The sequence below is a fragment of the Cladophialophora bantiana genome, assembly GCF_000835475.1.
Source record: "Cladophialophora bantiana CBS 173.52 unplaced genomic scaffold supercont1.7, whole genome shotgun sequence".
Taxonomy (NCBI): domain Eukaryota; kingdom Fungi; phylum Ascomycota; class Eurotiomycetes; order Chaetothyriales; family Herpotrichiellaceae; genus Cladophialophora; species Cladophialophora bantiana.
Window position 1 is genome coordinate 371,052 of NW_015971581.1, and position 22,468 is coordinate 393,519.

Below are 22,468 nucleotides of genomic sequence, written 5' to 3' on the forward strand. Positions count from 1 at the left end.
CGCTGCATCCTCAAACCAAGCCGTATCAACCGTGGCTTAGCGTCTCGTCCTTCGACTCACCCTTCGATTTCTTTGCCCAAATCCCTTCACGTTGCGGTGTGTCGGAGGCTGTGAAAACGAACTCCTCGGATCAAAATCCCCGTCTCCATCAGAATCGTCATCTCCTTTTTCAGAAGGTGTCTCACTGCCAATTAAGTCGGACAACGTTGGCGACTGTACAGGCTGTGGTGTTAGCCCGCGGCATTCATTCAACAACATCTCGTCATCCGGATGATAGGGAGGAGTCGGTTCGTCTTGCACCCTAGCTGGTGGTTCCCACGGCGTTGTGAGTCGCGTATCTTCGATCATGTCTCGGTCGAGATCGGCTTCACCAAGTGATGCGGTGGGAGTGAATGCGGTGGAAGGGGTTTGAGGTAGCTCTGAAGAATGCTGCCTTGGCCAGTTTGTCTTGTGGCGTGGCGACTGAGATGCATTTTGAAGTTTTCTGTGACTCCGGGTCCTGACAGTTCCAGACACAACTTGGAGATGTTCTTCGGCTTCCTCTGCGCTACCACCATAAGCCCTGGCGAAGTTCCGGACATCAGCATCAGACCCGTCGACAACATCGTGCTCAGACACGAAGCGATAAGTCGGCGAGCTCATTATGCTCTCGTCCAAGGTCAGAAGCTGCTGAGGGTCCGTTTCGTTGAGGTCTTCTCTTGCCACAGCAACCGCGACGTCTACGTCGTCCAAGAGTCCTGCGCGACGCCACAGTTGCTCATATCGAGGGTATTGTTTGGTGTAGAAGGCTAGGTGCTGTTGGTGGAGAGCCATTCTTTGTCTTGAATATTGCCGCATCGCTTTTCGTTCAGCTTCTCTTCTTTGCCTTTCGATTTCTGCCCTCTTCTCCTCCAACTTCTGCTGGATGTACTGCGCCTTTCGCTCCTCCAGACAAATCCGATAGCGTCTTGTCATCTCAGGATCACATTCTAACTGATGCTCCGCAAACCCCTGATAGGCCATGACCTCCTCGGGCTTCTTCGCGGGGACGATACCGTATCTCAAGTTGGAGAAGGACTGGGCCCAAGAGTTGCTGTCTTGAAGCATGGCTTCTTCCCACGGAAGTAATGGAGGGCTTGCGCGAGGAAGAGGATCGTTCTGGTCCGTCAGCAGCTGCTCTCGTAGTGGATACTCCATAACTAAAGCACGAAATCCTGCCGAGAAGCGTATGAAGAGCCTGAGGTACAAGTCGAAGGATCGTGGGATGGTGGAGGAGAACTTGACGGGACATTTTGTTCCCGCGCTGGTGAGTGAAAGGACCAAGTGAAGATCGAGGCTTCTCGGTCTGAGCGTGTAATTAGCTTGGTCGACCGCCTTGTTCAATGTCAAGAGCCAAGTCATCGGTCGAGGAAGCCGCGCTCGCTATGTGCCTCCTCCTGTACCTCACCTCCTTTTACTGCCAGAACCATGTCTCCACAAATAGGGATAATAATGAAATAAGTTACTCCGATCCATATTGCCGTCGACGAGTTCTGTCGACATTCAAACTGCTAACATTGTCTTAGGAGGGAAAGGCTTGTCCACAGTCTTTGAAAACCTGCCTATGTACCATCCATCAATCATCTCCCTTAGTCGCAGCCAGAAATGAATATCCGAGGACCGTCGAAACCTTCGAGCTCTGTTCTGGAACTCTCTGATTCGACTGATTATAGTTCTTTCTAAAATGCGTAGGAGCTCTGGAGCGACAGGATCTTGGGACAATCAACAAAGCAATGTAGGCGGGAGCAGCTTGATTCATCGAAGCAACCGAATGTGAAAAAAAAACCAAAGAGAATTTTCTTCGCGGAATTTTCTCACTCGTCTCGGTTTCTTTTTTTCTTTTTCTTTTTCTTTTTTTGGCAGCCTGATATGACAGATACCAAGGCGGCAATGCCAGGACGGGAGTTCAACTACGAAGTCAACGGTTTGTGTTTTCATTTCTGTGGGTGGCAATGTCTGCTGCAAGTGCAGTAGAAGGGAGAGGGCTTGTAAGTGATAAATGACAGAGATAGAAGTTTGGCCCTGGTGACCGCGATTTCCATATGGAAGCTCTCTCATTTTCACCACCTCCATTCAAAGCCCTGTTCTCTGTACGGGCCTGACCAACCTATATGTATATCGTGGTGGCCCTAACACGGCTCTGAGTTTTGTTGACTCACATGTTGTGGACCGAACTGTTCCTAGTCCACTTCCTGAAAGTCTTCCCGTAGAAGTAAAACAAGATCCCAAAAGAGCACCACAAGAAGATCAGAGACATATTCAACATGATCGGGGGGAGGTATCCATCGCGGATGATCCATGGCGTGATAAACTTGCCCAAGCCGTATCCCCAGACATTCTTGTTGACTGTGATGGCGACGAAGATGGAACCTGCAACCGGTTTGTAGGAGTCGACGCTGTAGGTCGAGGCGATGGCAGGGATGGCGGCAACTTGAATGCCAGCACATGTGTAGCCAATTATGACAATAATCTGGAGAGAATTAGCCGCCCTGACATCAAGGTCGAGGCTGAACACTAAGCTTACTCGCCAATCCCACTTGTATTCATATCCAAAGGCCACGACAAAGTTGTTGATGAGCATGACAATCACGTAAGGGATCATAGCTGGCAATCTCATCTCGGGCTCTCGAATGCCCCTGTTTCTCTTCGTCGCCTTTGCTGCAATCCAGTCGCTAAGCGGCCCGTTGGTAAGCAGGCCTATCAATGCCCCGACAAGGATGGCAAAGTTTGTATATCCGACGCTCTGTGGTGAGAAGTTGTACGGAGGCGCGGCAAAGTTTTGAGACTGTGTCAAGTTGATTGTCAAGAATGATGACGCTGACCAAGACACGACAAACGCGGAGAATTCGATAATAGGGTAGAGATGAAGTTTCCAGGGAATCCAAAGATCCAAGAGGATGGCCTGGAATGGATGGGCGTTATTTTGCCACAGCATAAACTGTTTCTTGGACGGTGTCCCTCTGTGGAGGTATGGGTCGCGTTCAGCCGTTGCGGCGGCTGTCAAATCAACAATAGTGGGTTCCACGGTCACGCCATTCTTCTCTGGATCTTCGACGGCTTCAGAGGTTATCTTCTCGTCGAAAGAGTCTTGCTTCTGCTGCTGCGCCATCATTTCCTTCGGGTGTTGGCGATGCCATTTGGTTTCTGGAAAGAGGAAAAATAGCGCGATGAGGACAGCTGAGTGAAGGGCCACGTTTAGCCACCAAAAGTTCTGCCATGTAGAGTATTGCGCCATCGAGCCTGAGATGATCGGTCCAACCTAGAGATGCGTGAGCAAGAGTCTTCATGTCGAGGGAGGCTTCCCTACCATTAGGCTGCCGAAATAGACAGTAAAATAAAGAGTATTGTATGCGCCTCGTTCGTGAAGAAACAACACATCGGCAATGACTGTGGGTGCAGAAGTCTGTCTCTGACTTAGACACGATATAAATTCGAATGACTGTTGTTTCTTGCATACCTCTGCTGGTCCGGCACCTATGCCGTTTAGGATGCAAGCTCCCATGAAGCTGCGATAATCCTTGGCCACGGCTCTCCAGATGTTTGAAACGAGGCAGATCAGGGTGGAAAAAATAAGGACAGGTCGACGACCAAAAGCCGTTTGGATGGGCACCCTGTATAAATCAGCAACAGAACGGAAATTGAGGTGTTAGATTGCATTAGCCCACCAGAGGAAATTGCTGAAACCCAGGACGAGGATACAAACACCCGTGAACTGGACGGCTCCTGCACAATGGGTGAGACAGAAACAGTGAAATGGGTAGTTCGACCAATACCTGCGAGATCCGTGTCGAACGCTTCGATCAGATTCGGAAACATGGGTGCAAGGGCCAAAGGACCAAATCCTTGGGCGAAAGTCACGACAATTACCATTGAGACACTGGAGAACTTCCAGAAGCGGTTCCAATTCTAGAAAGCTGTTAGAAGCATCAACCACCTGAGTTGGCCTAGTAGTTTGCTCACAAGAGGATCATGCTTGTCCGCCGACGGTTGAGGCACCAGAACTCGATGAGACTTATCGGATGACTTGACGAAATGATGAGATCCAACATCGCTCATAATCTCGGTGCCGGGATAGATGCGAGTATGAAGCTCCTCCTCCAACTGCGCACCGATTAGAGAAGTGTTTCAGACAGGATGATCATCATTCACCTGGTGGAGCGTCTACAGGGCGTGAATGTCAGCACATGATCATGAAATACGGAGGATGTGGAAATACATTCTCATCATAGTTCATCTCCATCTTGTGGGAAAGACGCGGTGGCGGCACACAATCAAAATTTCCCTCTCGGTTTTGATATCAATCTCTGAGAGAGTTGCAAGCCTAGAAAGCTGGCACTCGACACTAGCCTTGCAGCGGCGGGTCTCGCTCATATATCTGCGAGCGTCACGGTGACTTGATGAGGAGAAGGCCTCGTCATCACATTGGAATCCTGCATCGGAAGGCCAGAACCGATAGCACGCTTTGGCGAGAAATTCCTCGGGAGCCGTCTCCTGGCGTGGAAGCAATCCTGCGGAGACATAGAATCTATCGAGCTGGTCACTCTGTAGTAGCTGAGTAGCCTACCAAATCAACGATCGCTCCCAAAGGTCGGACCCGTACGCCCGGGAGAAACTCCTGAATGGATGGAGAGTTTATCATCGTCTCCTTCGGCTTGGTTAATCGGCTTGAGGATGGCGCTGGTCATTGGAGAGGATCGTGCGAGGCTCCATAGTTCTCTTTGACGAGTCTGGGGACCCCATGTCAATCTCCACGTTCTGTAGCGCAAGGCTCGTATCGCCGCTAGGCTCGAAGGAAGCTCGGGGTTCCCGCCACGGGGGCTGGAGTGGTCGGAAGCGTCCAGCCTGCCGGGAAAGGGACCTCACCGATTAGAAACGCTGGTGAGGCTTTAGAGTTGGGAAATACACCAAAAGGCGGGATATTTCCGTCATCGTATTCAAACGCAGGAACTTCATCGGCAGAGGCGTGAATTAGCTTCCATTCAGTCCACAGCGTTCGAAGCCCAAGACGTTTAGCAGCTTCGGAAGTGGGCGAACAGACAACTAGTCTTGTCATAATCCAGTTGACTCTTGCAGCTCGCGTTTGCTTTTTCTCTTCAGGCGTGTGGCAGGCAGGGTACATTCCCGATTTCCTCCTTGGTCGGCAGAGGGTTCTGCGGAGAGAGATCTGCTGATAATCTACTCCGTCCTTGTATTGTACTGTACTTACCGTCTCAATGTAGGAAGGTACCAGCGGGAAGTGTCGAAGCTCGAGGCTCCTGTAATCCCCGAGGCGAAGAGTTGATACATGAGGGTCTAGGCCTTATAGGCCTAGAATTGCAGAAAAAAATTGGAAGAAGTGTGCAGGAGGTCATCGATAATGATTCAAATGGCTGTCTAGATCGTCAATTAAATGAGTACGTAGAAGAAGGGTATGCTCGTTGTCAAGTGCCTCGCTTTCCCCATCCACTGAAAAATCCTCCCGTGCTTGCCGTAGCCGCGTGAGTAGATTTGGGAGGTTCCTTTGTCGCTTGACTTGGAGTTGGAGCAGACATCGTTGGTGACTCAGTTGTGCTGCCTCGTGCTGTAGGAGAGGATGTCGCTCCGCCCAAAATCTTACGCAAAGCGTCTAGTTTTCCTTTGGTCTCCTCCAGCTCCTGTCGTGCCACTGCCTCGGCTGTCTTAGCATTCACTAGCTCCAATAGCAGGGCATCGTTGGAAATGGGCTCGTGGTTTTCTGTGGCAAGGACGGCTTGAGTGTTGAGGCTGCTTGAGCGTTTCGAATACGGTCCGACGCTGCTTGATCGAGTCGTTTCCGGCCTACCTAATCTTAACTCTCGAAGTCCAGATTTAGGAGGAGGCAACTTCAAGTCTGGGAATTCGGTGATGGGAGTGTAGAGGTCAGCAGGTGAATCCGGCACCGAGTTGTTGCGTGAGCGCAACTCGGTAACTGTCCTTTCTAAGCGTTGCCTGTCGCGATGTGCATCCTGAATCCTGGCTCGAGCATCTCGCAACTGCTCTTTGAGGCTGTGCTGTTCTGCTTCTCGCTCATCAAGCTGTCTCATCAGGTCCCGACACTTGGTCACCTCAGCATCATGCTTCTCCTTCCACTCCGATACCTCATCACGAAGCTGGTGTTTGGATTGCGCTACGGAAAGCCGCCTTGAGCCGTCTCGACACAGTTGACATTCAGCTTGGGCCATGAGAATATCCAGCTCCATATCTTCGTCTGTAGCCTCGGAGCCGTCTACCCCTGCTATTTCTCTAATATCTGTGGTCTGTTGTCGTAGACGCTCCAACACTCTTCGTGCAAGCTGCCGATCTTCTTCTCGTTCTTCACGCTCTCTCTGAAGCTCTTGAGCAAGCTCGACATGCTGTCGTTGGACTTTTGACAGTTCCGTGAGTAGATCTTCGATCTGGTTATGGAGATTCCGGTTACTCGAATCAGGGGTTGGGATAATTGCTGAATGGAGGCTAGTGGCAGCAGATACAGTGGCTTTTGGTGGTCCTTCATCTGAGAGTTCTGTACCAACTGTACTAGCCTCTGTGTTTGTTGTTTCTAGCGAGTTCAGTGTTGAGGTTAAACTTTGACCAGAAGATGATTTTCGGACCGACTTGTTGTTTCCTGGAATCATGAGACTCAAATTTTGAGACCTGGAAGGCGTATGTGACGAGCCTGCCCAGAATCTGCCCAAGAAAGAAGACACCGCACTCTTCAGCGAGGGAGCCGCTGTTAAATTCTGCGAGTGCCTGAAATTTGCCTCCAGCGACTGAAGAGACTCTTGGCTCACCAACCCAGTCAGGGATACGAAGTCCGACACCAAATCGTCTGCATGTTGTGCGTAGGTATCCCATAGACTCCTCGAGAGCAGAAACTGCATGGCATCCTCAAATTCCGTGTAGGCAAGCAGCTTTTTCTGATTTCGCTGCATCAGTGACAGGGCAACCCTCATCAGCGTCTCTGTTGCACCTTCCGAGAGTATGACGTCGTAAATCCTGAGTAGCATAGGAAGTGGACAAGTGACGGCGAAAAATGACAAAAACCATTGTGATACGTAAAGCGGTTCGATCTTTAACTCCTCAAGATGAGCCGCTAAGGCTGGTAAGTGTCGTATTAGAAGCTGTTGGAACTGGTATATTCGAAGATGCAACCCTGACAAGTCTGGCAAATAACATGAACGAAGATCATAATTTTCCATAAGCCTGCACCCAAGTCAGCATTCTTCTGCGGAAGGGAAATAATAGACGGACCTAACAAGGATGCAAAATGCTTCTGGTTCACTCATATGCATCAGGAGTGGTCCGACAACGAACCCGAGACCTTGACAATATCCAATTTTGCTGTCATAAAGTGAGAACGCTTTCAAGACTTTGCCGAGCATTCTTTGCCCGTCACCATCTTTCTCGCGAAACATGTCGACATTTGGAAAGCTCCTACCCACATCCTTTCCGATCAAACCATCGTAAGGACTCGGCTCATTGGAGAGTCTCTGGTATTCTGAATGGAGAAAGCCGTCGTGAGCTTGAGCGATACTAGGCCAGACAACCCCTCGGAGAGGTGGTGGAACGCCTCCTCGAATCTTGTTGGAGGTTAGGGTGGGCAGTCGCTGGGCTGTCTGAGTGTAGTCTTGAACCAATGCCGCCCAGAATTCCAGTTCGGTCATTGGAGGAGCAGGTAATAGCGAATATCTCAAAGACTGGCGCTGGGGACCATCCACCATTCTTTTTAACTGTTGTATTGAAGGGGGCCGGGTGTTTTTGCGTGGGCGCGAAGTCGTTGTGATGCCAGCCTTAGGATTAGTAGCTAGCGCTGCGTTCTCTTTTTCCAAACGCGCCAGTAACAATGTTGTGGACTATCTTCGCGTTAGCCGCATTTATAACCACAGGACTGACGGCCTCACTTCATCGGTGGCTTCGTCTTTGTGCTCTTGTTCCTCCGTCTTTTCAAGGCCCTCCCAGTTGACAGAATTTAACGACATCGAGCTCTCGGAAGTGTTGGAAGAGGATCGACTGGTCCGGGTCGATGGCGGACCGCTTCGAGGCAGCGAGGTCTCCTGAGAGACATCTCGTTCGGCAATAATATCGAGATCAGGGTCAAATGGGATATCTGAAAGTCGCACTGAGACCATAGAGCTTCGTGGAAGTGGCACATTCTCGGGTTCGATGTCACCTTCACTCTCAGGGAACACCGCGGATGGGACTTGAGGGACAGCTTCGACGTCGGCCATACTTGGCTGGTCCTGAAGACTACCGAGTACAGGGACGGCTGCTATTTTATAGCAGGGGCGGCAGATGAGGCGGGGGATGGGTCAGAGAGGTTGGTCTCCGGGGGTGGTTGGGACTTGGTTAGCAGCAACATCCAGCAGAGATCACAAAGAGAGACTGCTCGCCAGGTCTGCCAGCGACCGTGCGAGGGGAGTGCGAAACAGGGAAGTAAGGAACGAATGTCGTCGAGGACGATGAAGGGGAGGAAGTGTGAGTACTGAGCACCGAGCAGTGAGCACAGTCCACAGGCATGTTTGAGCAGCGGTGGGCCAAGGGGCTTTGAAACTATGGGTTCGGCACTAGCCCGCCAAATTGTCCACACCCAATGCTTGATTGCCCACCGTTCATGCAATCTCGGCTCACTGCAGGCCCTAAGTGCTAAACCATGAGGAGCAAAGGCGCCAGATAATGTAGAAAGTCTCAGCATGAAGGGTTGAGCACGGAGGACGAGGTATTATGACCATGAATGAATGCTGGGTTTGAAGAGGGAGTTCCTCTGGAGAAAAAGGGAGACGCGTCAATCGCGGTGCGGGGATGAGATAGTATTGTCGTTGACAAAAGGGTCTGACACTTCTGAAGCCGCGATTGCTGCAACTATATGGGGGGTAGAAGTGCATGTCACGCGATGAGTTGCTCTTCCAACAACAGGGCGATCTGTCGAAGTCATATGTACGAGAACTCAGTATGGAGTGGTCGATACCTAGCTAGGGCAATAGGAAGTCTGCGGCATAGCACTATTGGAGACCCAAGACCCGCGTGGTTCAGACTTCGGTCAGGGGCTTGATCCACTACTTGTCGATATTGCATATTACCCCGTGGTCGTTCACTAGCCTGGACGAATCTTCAGAATACACTGTGGCTTTCTCACCCACCAACCTACGAGGTACTGATATGCCAAATTATCAAACTGAGCAATAAACAAGCGGAAAGTGAATGGCAGGAAATGACGGGAGGGAATACAGGACTTTTGTCCCAGCAACCTGCGGCGCCCTATTTCCTAAATAGGACTAGTGAATAACGCGAATTCTTGGCATTGTTGGGGCAGAAAGTCGCCTCCGAGCCGCGGTGTTTACAACATCAACAACCGTCTCTAGAGTATAGACTGACAACTTGTTCAACCTTCTGTGACAGTTGAGATAAGAAGGCTGGTAATATCTCTCTTTATTGCATGAGTTCAAGATCTCCTCCCCCTTGACCCCAATGACTGGGCGTTTCTGATCGTCATTCCTCTCTGACAACACCAACACGATGGACGACTCGATGTTCGACATCGATGACGGCAGCTCAGATTTTGAGCCCACGGCCGTAAGTCTCGGTGCGTCTCAAAAAAAAGTGAATGGGGTCGCTAACAAGTCTGTCCAGAAACCCAAGACCAAATCAACCAAGAAAGCCTCCGAGCCGAAACCCGCGACTAAGAAGGCAGCAGCTTCAAAAGCGAAGGCTGGCCCAAAAGCGAAGGCCACCGTTCCCAAGAAGCGCTCGAAGAAGGACTCTGAAGACGAGGTCTCTGGAAACGAAGCTGCCAACCTCTTCGACGATGAGTCGCTCCTCGCAGACACCCCCCCTCAGGCGAAGAAAGCGAAGCCGAACCCAGTCAAAGGGAGTCACCAGAAACCTCTGGGTGATATTGTCAATGAAGCTATAGGCCTCGATGGCGCGAATGACTCCCCACAGCCTCGAAAGAAGAAGCGCGTCTCCGAGCAATACCAAAAACTTACACAATTGGAACATATCATCAAGCGTCCCGACACATATATTGGCTCGGTCGAGCGCACACTCGCGCGGATGTGGGTCTACAATACGGAACAAGATTGCATGGAGTTTCGGGATGTATCTTTTGTCCCTGGCATCTTCAAGATCTTCGATGAGATCCTGGTCAACGCCGCGGACAACAAGCAAAATGACAAGAAGATGGATGAGATCCGTGTCACCATCGACCGCGAAAAGGGTGAAATCAGCGTCTGGAACAATGGCCGAGGTATACCTATCGAGATCCATTCGAAAGAAAAGATCTATATCCCAGAAATGATTTTCGGTCATCTCTTGACCGGCTCAAATTACGACGACGACGAACAGAAGATCACAGGCGGCAGGAACGGCTACGGCGCAAAGCTAGCCAACATATTCAGCACAGAATTCACCATCGAGACTGCTGACTCAAAACAGAAAAAGAAGTACAAGCAGACGTGGACGAAGAACATGTCCGAGATGGGCAAGGCCAAGATCACTGATGCCAAAGGGGAAGACTACACCAAAGTCACATTTTACCCTGACTTTGCAAAGTTTGGTATGACCGCTATGGATAATGATCTCGAGGCACTTTTCAAGCGCCGGGTCTATGATCTTGCCGGCACGTGTAAAGGGGTCAGGGTGAAACTCAACGGTTCCATGGTTCCCATCAGAAACTTCAAGAAGTATTGTGAAATGTATACAAAGGCGATCAAGAAAGAACGCGGTGACGAGGCTGCAAATGATACATCTGGAATCATCACAGAATCTCCCGATGACCGTTGGGAGATTGGCTTCGCCGTGTCTGATGGCTCTTTTCAACAAGTCTCCTTCGTCAACTCCATTGCCACCACCTTCGGGGGCAGTCATGTCAACTATGTTGCCGATCAAATTGTCAACTACTTGATGGAAGTCGTCAAGAAGAAGAACAAAGGCGGTGCACAAATGAAGCCGCATCAGATTCGAAATCATATCTTCGTTTTCGTCAATGCCCTCATTGTCAATCCGGCTTTTACATCGCAGACCAAAGACCAACTGACTACGAGGCCCGGTCAGTTTGGAAGCAAATGTCCAGTGTCTGAAGATTTTTTAAAGAAGGTTGCAAAGACCGATGTCGTCAACAACATCCTCCACTTTGCCCAGCAAAAAGCCGATCAGATCCTTAAGAAATCTGATGGAAGCAGGCGAAGCCGAATGAACAACCCCAAGTTGACGGATGCGAACAAGGCCGGCACAAGAGAAGGCCACAAGTGTACCTTGATCTTGACCGAAGGCGACTCAGCGAAAGGCCTTGCAATGGCAGGACGATCCGTCGTCGGCCCCGATCTGTTCGGTGTCTTCCCGTTACGGGGCAAGCTCCTTAACGTCCGAGATGCTTCTGTTGACCAGATCTCGAAAAATGCAGAAATTCAGAATATCAAGAACTTCCTTGGGCTTCAGCACAAGAAGGTGTACACTGACACCCGCGATCTCCGCTACGGCCATTTAATGATCATGACTGATCAAGATCATGACGGAAGTCATATCAAAGGGCTGTTGATAAATTTCTTGCAGGTCCAGTTCCCCAGTCTGCTGAAGATCCCGAAATTCTTGGTCGAGTTCATTACTCCCATCGTCAAGGTGTGGAAGGGTGATCCTAAGAATCCCACACAATCGCGCTCGTTTTACACCATGCCAGAGTACGAGGCTTGGAAGGAGGCACACAAACACGAGCGTGGATGGGAAAACAAATACTACAAGGGGTTGGGCACAAGCACGACGGAAGATGCGCAACAATACTTCAATGATATCGACAAGCATCACAAGGAATTCGACACCATGAAGGATGAAGAAGCCGCATTGATCGAACTTGCGTTTTCCAAGAAGAAGGCGGATGAACGGAAGGAGTGGTTGCGGCAATTCAAGCCGGGCACATTTTTGGACCACACAACTAAAAACATATCCTACACCGATTTCGTCAACAAAGAGTTGATCCTTTTCAGCATGGCCGACAATATCCGATCTATTCCCTCGGTCGTCGATGGTCTGAAGCCCGGACAGCGAAAAGTCATGTTTGCATGCTTCAAGCGCAATTTGAGAAAGGATATGAAAGTAGCTGAGCTTGCGGGCTTGGTCGGCGGCATGACCGCCTATCACCATGGCGAAACATCTCTCCAACAGACAATTGTCGGGCTCGCGCAAAATTTTGTAGGGTCAAACAATGTCAACTTGTTGGAACCCTCCGGGCAGTTTGGTACGCGAAACCAAGGCGGAGGCGATTCTGCAAGTGCTCGATATATTTTTACCCGTCTATCACCCTTCGCCAGGAAGCTATTCCACCAAGCCGACGAACCCCTTCTGTCCTACAACTATGATGATGACAAGAAGATTGAGCCTGAGGTGTATGTGCCGATCTTACCAATGGTCCTCGTCAATGGCGCCGACGGCATTGGCACTGGTTGGAGTTCCTCCATCCCCAACTACAATCCGGAAGATATTGTGGAAAATCTCAAACGCAGAATGGCCGGCGAAGAGTGGAAACCAATGCAACCGTGGTTCCGCGGATTCAAAGGTGAGGTCAAGGCCACCGGACCTGATCGGTTTCAATTCAGTGGTATTATCCACCAAACTGGTGATACCGAAGTCGAGATTACGGAGTTGCCGATCCGTACCTGGACGCAGGATTTCAAGGACCGGCTAGAAGAGATCATCAAAGCGGAGAAGGGCCCATCGTTTATCAAAGACTACAAGGATTACAACACTCACGACACTGTGCATTTTATCATCCAGATGGACGAGAAGCACATCAAGTCTGCCCTCGAGGAAGGTCTGGTGGAAAAGTTCAAACTCACAAGGTCAATAGCGACATCCAATCTCGTGGCATTTGACCCGGAAGGCCGCATTACGAAATATGCAAATGTCGAAGCCATCATGGACGAATTCTACAGTTATCGTCTCCAGTTGTATGCTAAGCGGAAGGAATGGCTTCTGCAAGAGATGCAGAAAGACCTCAGACGGCTCACCAACCAAGCTCGATTCATTCAGATGATAATTGACGGTAAACTCAGCATTTCCAAGAAGAAAAAGGCTGTCCTCATTGCAGAGCTTCAGAAGCTTGGATTTGACGTGTTTCCCAAGACAGAAGATGCGGCCAAACAAGGTGAGATCGAAGCTGTTGTCGAAGAGGAAGATACCGAAGAAGAGTCCATTGACGCCAGCGCGTACGACTACCTTCTTGGCATGCCTCTTTGGTCCCTAACGCAAGAGCGAGTTGAGAGACTTTTGCGTCAAATCGGAGACAAAGAAGAGGAGATGGATACTTTGATGAAGAAATCAAAGGAAGATCTCTGGAAACATGACCTCGATGAATTCATTGCAGAGTGGAGGTTCCAGCTGGAAGATGAACACAACCGCAAGCGCAATATCCGAAAGGGACGTCGAATCTCGAAGAAATTCGCAACAGCAGCAACGACAAAGCCGACCATCAAGAAGCGCAAGGGACTGGGTGATGCGTGGGATGACGACTCTGATTTCGAGGAATCTGCCCCGAAGGCGAAGAAGAGCGCGCCTCCGAAAACGGTCCAGGTTCCAAAACAGCGCTCTATCACCGCGTATGCTGCCCCAAAAACCAATGCTTTAAAGAATGCTTTGGAGAAGCGCAGCATGTATACTGATGGTGCCAGTGACCCTCTTGTAGACCCGGAGGACGAGCTCACGAAGCCTGGCAATGATGGCCTTGCCAACCGAGTAAAGAACGAGCCTGAGGACGCCGAAAGCCGTATCCCCAAGGCCAGTACCCGACAAGCTCGGGCAGTAACCAAAAAGCCAACGAACTACGCATTGTTGAGTGACTCTGAAAGTGACAACGGAGACGATCTGCTCGCTGATCTTGGTGAGATGGTTAAAGGTCTACCAAGCAATCCCGCCACGGATAGTGGCACTGAATCGCGTGCACTTTTCTCCAATTCTGTTTCCCGTCCAAGCAGCAGCCATGGCTACAAGCCGGCTCTGAAACCAGCTACCAAGGCCTCTATGGAGCTGTCGGAGGATGAGACCGACTACAAGATGCTTGCACCACAACAGTCTCCAAGACGATCCATCATTCTAACAAATAAGGATGACACCAACGCTATGGAGGATTCTGACGAAGACAATAAGCCGGTAAAGCCCTCCAAGAAGCCTGCACCTAAGAAAGCCCAGAAGGTCGTCAGCGACGATAGTGAGAGTGATATTGCCCTCCCAAAGGCGAATAAGAAAGGGCCCGTCAAAAAGGCAGTGAAAGAGGAGCAGCCGAAAGCAAAGAAACCAGCTGCGAAGAAAGCTCCAGCGGCAAAGAAGGTCGAACAATCCCCTGTTGCAAAGGCTTACGCAAAGAGACTTGCAAAGAAAAAGGTCACGGACATGGATGCCGATATGGATGCTCTGGCGGATGATATTCTAAAGTCTCCTTCTGGTTCTGATTTAGATGCTCCTATTGCAAAGAAAGCAGCGACAAGACCTGCGAGAAGAGCAGTGACCACGAAGAAGCCAACGACCTATACTTTTGATGATGATGATGAGGATGATGACAGTCAAGATGGTGGATTCGACGATGATGGTTCTTCGGCAGCGTTTTCGGATGAGTGATTACGCGTCAACAGCAGTGGTTGAATTGATCAAGCACTTGCATGGTGGACGAGACGTGGAGGTTGCGTGGAATACGAAACTGGAATCTGAACTTCATTCTAGAATTTTATTGGAGGCGCGTGGATTCTCGTTGGCACAGATATCACTGTGCGATTGTGACATGATTTCTTTGGGTAGAGCATACTACTGAATTCAGCCTTTTGCTGACTCGGACAGTGATCGGTTTCTGACCACAGCGAAATGCATCTCGCGACACGATGCAAAAGAGCAAATCTGTTTCTCTGTCTTGCCAGGCGTTTGAACCTCCACAAACTCTCGGGTTTCCCAGTAGTACTTCCGAAAGCTAGAATATGTTTGATGGGTCCAAAAAGGGATCTCACACTGTTGTGGATCTTGTCTGCATGTCTTGGCGCAAGCGTTTTCTTTGTCTGTTCTATAGCTATCGCAAGGCTAACTAACCAGTGGATCGATTGTGCAACCTGCTAATGCAAGGTACCGCCGGAGGAGAGGGATTAGGATCAACGTCTGGATGGCGAGACCGGCACCACCTTGGTGAGTCTCCTTTTCTTCCGAGTGAAGTTTCTGATTGGGTTGGGCTGATGAGTTACGGTTGCATTTATGATGCACCCTTGCCCCTGCCGAACAACGTGGCTCGAGGACATCTGCAGATAATAGGCGAGTCCCACGAACCCGGCCTCAGCCTTCAGAGGGAAAAACTGTGGGACTGCTTTTGGATCTGGCTTCTTCTGAATGTTGTCAGTGGTCTTTCTGCACTTATTCTGCAGTGTAGGCATGGATATCTCGCCTCGCGTCTGCCTTAATGCCGCGAATAGACCGGAGAACGGTCAATGTACACAAGTCTTTCAGATTCTGATCTCCCTGGAGAACTTGGGCCTCGCGTCTGCGCCATTCCGAACGTTCAAGGACGAACTTCTACACCGCTCATCCAGCGCGTCAGCTGAATTCAGTACCGTGGATACTTTGATTCGTCAAAAGAGGACGATCATGGAGAGACCGCTTCGTCTACCATCTGGCCTAGACTGGCCGCCTGCCTCAGTTATTGCATGAGTGCAAAGGCATGCCAACTTATCCGCCCTTTTCTTTGTATCAGAAGGAAGGTCGAGGTGGAACCGGCTACAATCGTTTCATGAAGACGGAGCAGGTTGCAAGCTTCCAGGCTTTGTTGTGGCATGTTTTCCAGGTTGCCATTTGCCATTTGCCATTTGCCATTTGCCATCCCATCCCATCATCCAGGTTATTTTTGTGCGAGAAGATATATCAAACCATTCTTGCCAACGTGAGGCCTTCTCATCCCTCACTTTCTCTCAGTCAAAGTGATCTTCGTTCGGGATGGCTGCAATCCACTCTCTCCTTAACCCGATCAGAGAGAGTGAGGACTATGACAGCAACAACGACAGCAGGGATGAGGTCTCCGCCCCCGACAGTCCAGCCTCGCCGATGTCTGACATAGTTCAAAACGGGCCAGACAAACGCATTCGAAAGAAGCAAAAAATGTGCAAAGATGCCGCAGTCTTCAAGCCTGGGGTCATTCAAGGGGAATGTCGCTACCCACCGGACGAGTATCAAGATGAGTTGCTGGAGGCTAAACATCAGATGTACGAAGTGTACCCGGTTGGCGATATAGCGACCTACCCGAGACATATCCCGTACAACAGCGGGAAGAAGCTGTTTTGGGAGAAAACAGGGCGAGAGAGCTTCGAAGGTACTCCCCAAATCCTGTTGATACATGTTGCCCAGCTAATCACACCTTCATATAGTCTTCCAATATCAATTCAAGATACCAGGAGACCCAAGTATCTACACAATGCTGTGGGACTACAACATCGGCCTGGTCCGTACCACGCCTTTGTTCAAATGTGGAAACTATTCAAAGGTATGCCATTGTGTAGTTGGCGCACACAGCTGAGCTGACTGCCGGTCGGCAGACAACGCCTGCAAAGATGCTAGCCAGAAACCCTGGATTGAAAGAACTCTGCCACAGTATCACTGGAGGAGCTCTGGTTGCACAAGGTACGCCAGAGGGGTGGTGCTCCTTGTTCAATCCGAAGCTGATACAAGATTCAGGATACTGGATTCCCTACGATGCGGCTAAAGCAATGGCTGCCACATTTTGCTGGCACATTCGCTATGCCCTGACGCCAGTGTTTGGAAAGGACTTCCCAGACATGTGCCTGCCTCCCGACTCTGAGGATTTTGGCTCCATGCAGATTGATCCAGAGATCACCAAACGCTGTGCTTTGCAAGCTCGGCACTATCGCGAACTCGAGAGCAGCTTGGTTGCATCAGGCCCGTCGTCTGGCATATCCAGTCCTCGGACGCCACAAACGCCCCAAGTTCGCCCTCAACTCAGAAAGATCTTGCCCAAGCCATACAATGAGACGGACACGCTGAGCGAATACTCAACAGACACAAGCCGTGAGGACGAATATGAATTGTCTTCCTCGCCCCAGGTTGCCTTTACCAACCCTTGGTCCGCAGTCAACACTCCTCGCTCTCCTTCTCCCAGAATCTCTTTTGACAACCCATGGTCGCCGTCCAGCACAACTAGGTCGTCTTCCCCTTGTCGAACGTCTCGTAGAGCTCGGATGGCGGCCAACATCCCGAGATCCCATACCCCTCTTGATCTTTTGCCACCGCCTCGGAAGCCATTGTTCACTACCACTGCGCCCTTGGATATCCAACCTGACCAGTCGATTCCAGGCATGTCTCCTAGTTCAGTTGCGCGTGCCACGGAGGTTGACGAAGACTATGATGGTGGGTCAGACGATTCTGAGGATTGGGAGATGAAGAACGGTGCTACAGCGAGGAAGCAGTCGTCGAGGGGATTTACCGACGCCAAGGCTGCGTACGTGTTGATGAAGTTGAAGACGCAGGGGGGCATGCTCAAGACGGACTCGAAGTCCTTGAAGCGTCGGGCTTCAGCGTAGGGGTCCCTAAGCCTAGGGGATGCCGCTTTGTCAAGTTCCAAGGCGTTATGAGCTGCCGCTGAGAGAAGTGATGATCTGGCCGGGAGTGGACAAACATAGAATACCTGCTGGACCTGTTGATCGTCTCTTTCATCTTGCTGGCGTGGACTTGTATGGTGGGCGCCTTTGTTAGCTCCTACTGTATGTCGTGGTTTTGGGTCAGTCGCACTTGCGTCTCACTTCAAGCTCTTCTCTTCTATTGTGCTTACACGCTACACACTCATCTCATCCGACAGACTATTTGCTTTTACCTCTAGCTCAATTCTTCGGTGCTCAGGCACGTCGAGAAGCTCAGCCTCTATGAACCCTCACTTCCTACTGCCGTCCTTTTTGCCAGCCACAGTGTCAACTGTCTCTCATCTCTCACCATGCCTGCTGCAACCCCACGAAACAAGCCCTACGATTGCCGATACCGGGCTCTCGGTCCCGATTGCCCAAACACTGATGCATTTTGTTGGGTTACCTGCGAGTTCGCTCGCTGGGATACCGGTCGACGGGCCAGGTCTGTTCAACAAAGAGGTACATGCCTCCCGTGAAAGCATTTGGATATTGCGGCAGCGGTGTCGTCTGTTGGTATGAGCATCGAGAAACGGGAGTTACGGATCTCTATCAAGGCAGTACGGTGCCCACCATGGAAGAATAGTGCAGTACTGACAAGCTGCAGCTGTCGAGTTGGCCTGCTTCGATCTGGGAGTTGCAGACGCTGCTACTGAACCTGGGTTCAATACGCTTAACCATGAAGCCTTGTTCCGCCTCATCTGGGCTGTCAAACGACTTACGTTGCAAGCAGGAACTTGTCATTTTCAAAGAACCCGTCCTAAAAATCCAATATACCCTAACAGGTATCGCGCCTGCGGGATAGGTGATAATACAAGAAAGAAGAGAGGTGCAATTACTGTAGAACCTCCAAAAGATCATGCTGTGGAGTTAAAAATTCACCCTGTTCAGCGTTCGATGAGGAAGCGGCCCTCAAATGATAGGAAACAAGAGAACTTGATCGACTTGACCCTGTCGCCAGACGATGAAACCAACCCCAGACTCATCCATTTCCATATTCAAACGTCAGAAAACGGTCAACGGGAGGATGACCCAACTGCAAGTGATCACCGCCCTAGGCATCCCAACGCGCTCCAAGTGAGAAACGCATCGTTCTCTTCAGTCCGCCGATCGTCCAAGCGATTACCTCGAGCTGCACGCAAACCTGCCAATAGGAGAACCCAGGCTGCCGCAGCCATTCCAGTCATACTGAAGGCACCACTGACAGCCGAATACGAGATGAGCGAGCAGTTGCTTTTGGTCAAGGTCAAGCTTGATGATGCCAGGAATTGTTTGTGTGTGTGTGTGTGTGTGTGTGTGTGTGTGTGTGTCAGTACAGATTTGTCCAAGTTTCCTAGCACAGGGTTGTAGTCAATAAACAAACAAATGGTCTTCTCCAGAGACCAGGGGCTTCCATCGTGTCGCCAGGTACATAGGGATGGTGGAAGATCCGCAAGGCTGACCCACCTGGCTTTTCCCGGGGGCGCGAAGTCTCGGCGCTGCGGCTGCAAAGAATCTATAAAATTGCTTGGTTTTGAGGATCTCGAAACGACAACCATGACCATTCGCCTACAGCAACTGAACCCCTAATGTCGACCTTCGCAATCGTGAATGAACACTGTAGAACAGACCGGTGACCCGGGCTCTCACTGCCACCAATCCGCGAATCATCCAACGATTTCTATCCATTGCTGAATTGCCAGCCTCGGTGCACAACGGCAGGGTCCCGCCACACTCGCAATCACCGCCGGGCAGATTATGAACCAGGCCGCTGCGCAATGTGCTGTCTAGCATGGCGAATGTGGACGAAGTCAATCAGCAGAGGTCTGGTTAATTTATCCTTGACTCCAACGGCGAATCCAACGGTGGTGAGCGGCCGCTGCAAAAACTCCTGTCAGGAATGAAGAACGCAGACACCATGGGACTGGAGCAAGATGGGAAGCATCCCGAATGATCTCGAACGGCTGGGAAAGTTTTCATGTGTCACCATAGCGGCAGTGAGGGAACATATGCACTCTGCCGCACCGTGGTAAACATGGACTTCAGATTGGACTTCACGCCTGCGATACTCGCCCATGGTGATCTTCACTCATCCACCAGGGCAGGCAGTCTCGTCGTCTGAGCAAGATTCTTTCTTTTGCCCGCGCCATTACTACGACTAGGCTGATTGACAGCATCCTTACTTCTTTTCGATGATCAATGACTTAGAGCATGTCTAAGCGCGAACACTCTGTTCTGTCGCACACTGATTTTTCTCAACTACGGCAGCACAGTCGCCAGTCAGTTCAGAGTTCCCTTGTCAACGACTGACTCTGAAATCTGTCAACACCGTCACCCGTTGGTGTTGGAACAATGGCTACTCAACAGAACAACGATGGACAATCTGCCCTCGCAATCGCCCCCTCACTCATCGTCGGCATAGTGATCCTGGCCTCATTCGCATGCATCATAATCTTCGCTAGCATTTTTCGCTACTGCCGCCGGAGCCAGTCCACCTTGGTAGATCCTGGATTCGCATCTGATACGGGCGGTGCTGAATTCTACAACTCCAACAAACCTCCGTCGGCGGCACAAGCTGTCAGATTGAAGGAGGTAAGATGGATCAATAACATGTATGCGTGGGAGAGAGGGCGGCAGGCCCGGATGGAAATTGGAGAGATAAGACCGACTACTATGCTCATGGGACGAAGAGGGGAGAATAAGAACTGGGATGAATATTCCATTGCAGGAGATAATTCGTGGCCAAACGTAAGTCTCATCAAACGTTTTCGCATCCCATTGTGTGAAAATGTGCGCGACATATTCTGACACTGTGGGGACCCAGAGCACGGGCAGTGGCAATGCTGCAGGGGAATACTCTCATACTCCGTATTTCAACAACCCCGACGGCCCTTGTGTACGGTCTTCTTCGCAGCAACGCCTAAGCCACCTCGCACCTCCCGCAGATCATGTCCGAAACTCTTACCAATCGACTACCAGCGGCAACGGTTATCTTCCACGACACCCGTCCGCGTTGCTCCCACCACCCGCTCATGGTCGACGTGAAGCGTTAGGATCGGTGACTCCGAAAAGCCCCTTGAGGAATGAATATCAAATTCACGCTGAAGAGCGAGACTTAAGATCAGGACTCGAGGCAGGACTGCAGCTCACAGGTAATATGGTAGAGAGTGATCCCACTCAACGCAGAGGGTGGAATCCTTATGGCAATCCCAAAATCACAATTAGCGACGACAGTCAGGACGTGGCCCTTGGACGTTCCCCAACTCTGCGGGCATACGACGTTGATTTCGAAACCGTCCCACTCGATGGTAGTATTGAGACTGCAAAAAGTGGCGCGGGCACGGACACGATTCAACAGAACCCTTCGAAACCAAGCCCAGAAATTGCGGATCATAGACCATCAGCGGTTGTGGCGAATGACGAATCGTATCCGCCACTGAAACTCCAATTTCTGTCGCAATCAAAGTACCAGAACTCAGTGAATGTGCATGAGGGTGACGAAGTGGACCTACATAGCGGTCCGAATGAGCAGTTACCTATGCATCGCGCCGAGACAAGAACTAAGCAGCACAAGGAACAAGTGGAGGACATGGATGAAAGCACAAACGGCGATGACGAGATCTCGAGGGAAAACGTCAACGGGATGATTCAGGAATGGGAGAGGGTGAATGGACGCTTCGGAAGGAGTTACTTGGCTGCGCTATAATACGTGGCCAGCCCAGATGCCTCATTGTGTGTATATCGACGACGGGGCCAAAAAAGAGCCTTGGAAGGCTAGAAACCCAACAACCTGGGATCAGGATTCACGTGCGAGTATCCGGCCCCGAATGCCTTGTCAACAAACAGCAAGTGCTCGCCAACGTTGGCTTCATTTGTTGGATACGCCTCAAAGGGCCTTTCCGATCAAAGGCGAACTCTGAGGTCCTGAGTGAAATAAGATGCTGAACAAGGCTGCACCCTCCTGGACGCCAAGACTGCTGCGCAAGGTAACTTTTTCAAATTCCACTGGCACCTGCTTTGCTAAATCTCTTTGCTTGGGGAACGGGTCTTTGGCAGTCTCATTCCGCCATGTTACTAGATCGTATATGGAATGCGTGCGAAACATCGACCAACTCGTGCCGTGAAACCTCGTCAGGCGGTCCCTTGGTCCTGCTCCAACATGTCGCTGGTTGAGGACCTGGAACTCCACTACGGTCCGCGTGCCCAGAGGTCCTGTCGTTCATTACGGTTGGTGTTAGAGAACAGTCTGGGTATAAGAAGCGGCTCCTCGCCTTGCTCATTTTCTTTTCTCCTCCACCTTTGTTGAGCCTGCTCTTTCTCATACTATATCAAGTGTACAGCTTGCAGATACGTCAAACGTCAACAAGTCTCACTACTATCCCCTTCCTCCTTCTAATAAACACGACGTCTATCTGAAGCATATTCTCCACTACTATTCAACATGCGTCTCTCATCGCCCGCCGTCCTTCTCGCCGTTCTCACTTTGCTGTCCTTGGTCACTGCGGCTCCCCTTGACGTAGTGTCCATCGCTACGGCTCAGGGGCTATTCACGAACGTGAGGGCCTCTATATCAGCCACACCAACTACCGTCTCCATTTCAACAGTGGGGGCTATAGCTGGGACCAGCACCCGCCACAGCGAAACAAAGATACCACAGGTTGTAAGGCAAGAGGACGCCATCCAGACTTCCGACGCCAAATCGGAGGACGATTCTACGCTTTATCCTCGCCCTGCCCCGGTGCTTCCTACCTCGCTACCGATGGTGACCACGGTCATGAGCCTGACGGGGCCCCTTTCCATTAGTTGGTGCCCTTGGTGTGGTATTGGTCCTGTGATGCCCAATCAACCAGTAC

The 22,468-nt window shown here is 50.7% G+C and overlaps 6 protein-coding genes across 6 annotated transcripts; 3 read left to right on the forward strand and 3 right to left on the reverse strand.

Annotated features, from left to right (window-relative positions):
* Positions 1–36: 36 nt before the first annotated feature.
* On the reverse strand, positions 37–1,176 carry Z519_05141 (uncharacterized protein; the record flags this gene model as incomplete). Its single annotated transcript, XM_016762882.1, has 1 exon — positions 37–1,176. The coding sequence occupies one exon, from the start codon at positions 1,174–1,176 to the stop codon at positions 37–39; it is 1,140 nt and encodes a 379-aa protein (XP_016620495.1).
* Positions 1,177–2,173: 997 nt separating this feature from the next.
* On the reverse strand, positions 2,174–4,258 carry Z519_05142 (uncharacterized protein; the record flags this gene model as incomplete). The annotated part of the gene is made up of 8 exons (XM_016762883.1): positions 2,174–3,277; positions 3,326–3,421; positions 3,476–3,629; positions 3,684–3,741; positions 3,792–3,924; positions 3,979–4,119; positions 4,168–4,179; positions 4,235–4,258. The coding sequence occupies 8 exons, from the start codon at positions 4,256–4,258 to the stop codon at positions 2,174–2,176; spliced, it is 1,722 nt and encodes a 573-aa protein (XP_016620496.1).
* A 1,180-nt stretch (positions 4,259–5,438) lies between these two features.
* Z519_05143 (uncharacterized protein) lies at positions 5,439–8,222 on the reverse strand (the record flags this gene model as incomplete). Its single annotated transcript, XM_016762884.1, has 3 exons — positions 5,439–7,197; positions 7,246–7,847; positions 7,896–8,222. 3 exons carry the CDS (start codon positions 8,220–8,222, stop codon positions 5,439–5,441), a joined length of 2,688 nt encoding a protein of 895 aa, XP_016620497.1.
* Positions 8,223–9,507: 1,285 nt separating this feature from the next.
* Positions 9,508–14,592, forward strand: Z519_05144 (uncharacterized protein; the record flags this gene model as incomplete). The annotated part of the gene is made up of 2 exons (XM_016762885.1): positions 9,508–9,564; positions 9,622–14,592. 2 exons carry the CDS (start codon positions 9,508–9,510, stop codon positions 14,590–14,592), a joined length of 5,028 nt encoding a protein of 1,675 aa, XP_016620498.1.
* Positions 14,593–15,942: 1,350 nt separating this feature from the next.
* Positions 15,943–17,540, forward strand: Z519_05145 (uncharacterized protein; the record flags this gene model as incomplete). The annotated part of the gene is made up of 4 exons (XM_016762886.1): positions 15,943–16,315; positions 16,371–16,486; positions 16,539–16,623; positions 16,678–17,540. The coding sequence occupies 4 exons, from the start codon at positions 15,943–15,945 to the stop codon at positions 17,538–17,540; spliced, it is 1,437 nt and encodes a 478-aa protein (XP_016620499.1).
* A 2,427-nt stretch (positions 17,541–19,967) lies between these two features.
* Z519_05146 (uncharacterized protein) lies at positions 19,968–21,321 on the forward strand (the record flags this gene model as incomplete). The annotated part of the gene is made up of 2 exons (XM_016762887.1): positions 19,968–20,363; positions 20,440–21,321. The coding sequence occupies 2 exons, from the start codon at positions 19,968–19,970 to the stop codon at positions 21,319–21,321; spliced, it is 1,278 nt and encodes a 425-aa protein (XP_016620500.1).
* Between the last annotated feature and the right edge of the window lie 1,147 nt (positions 21,322–22,468).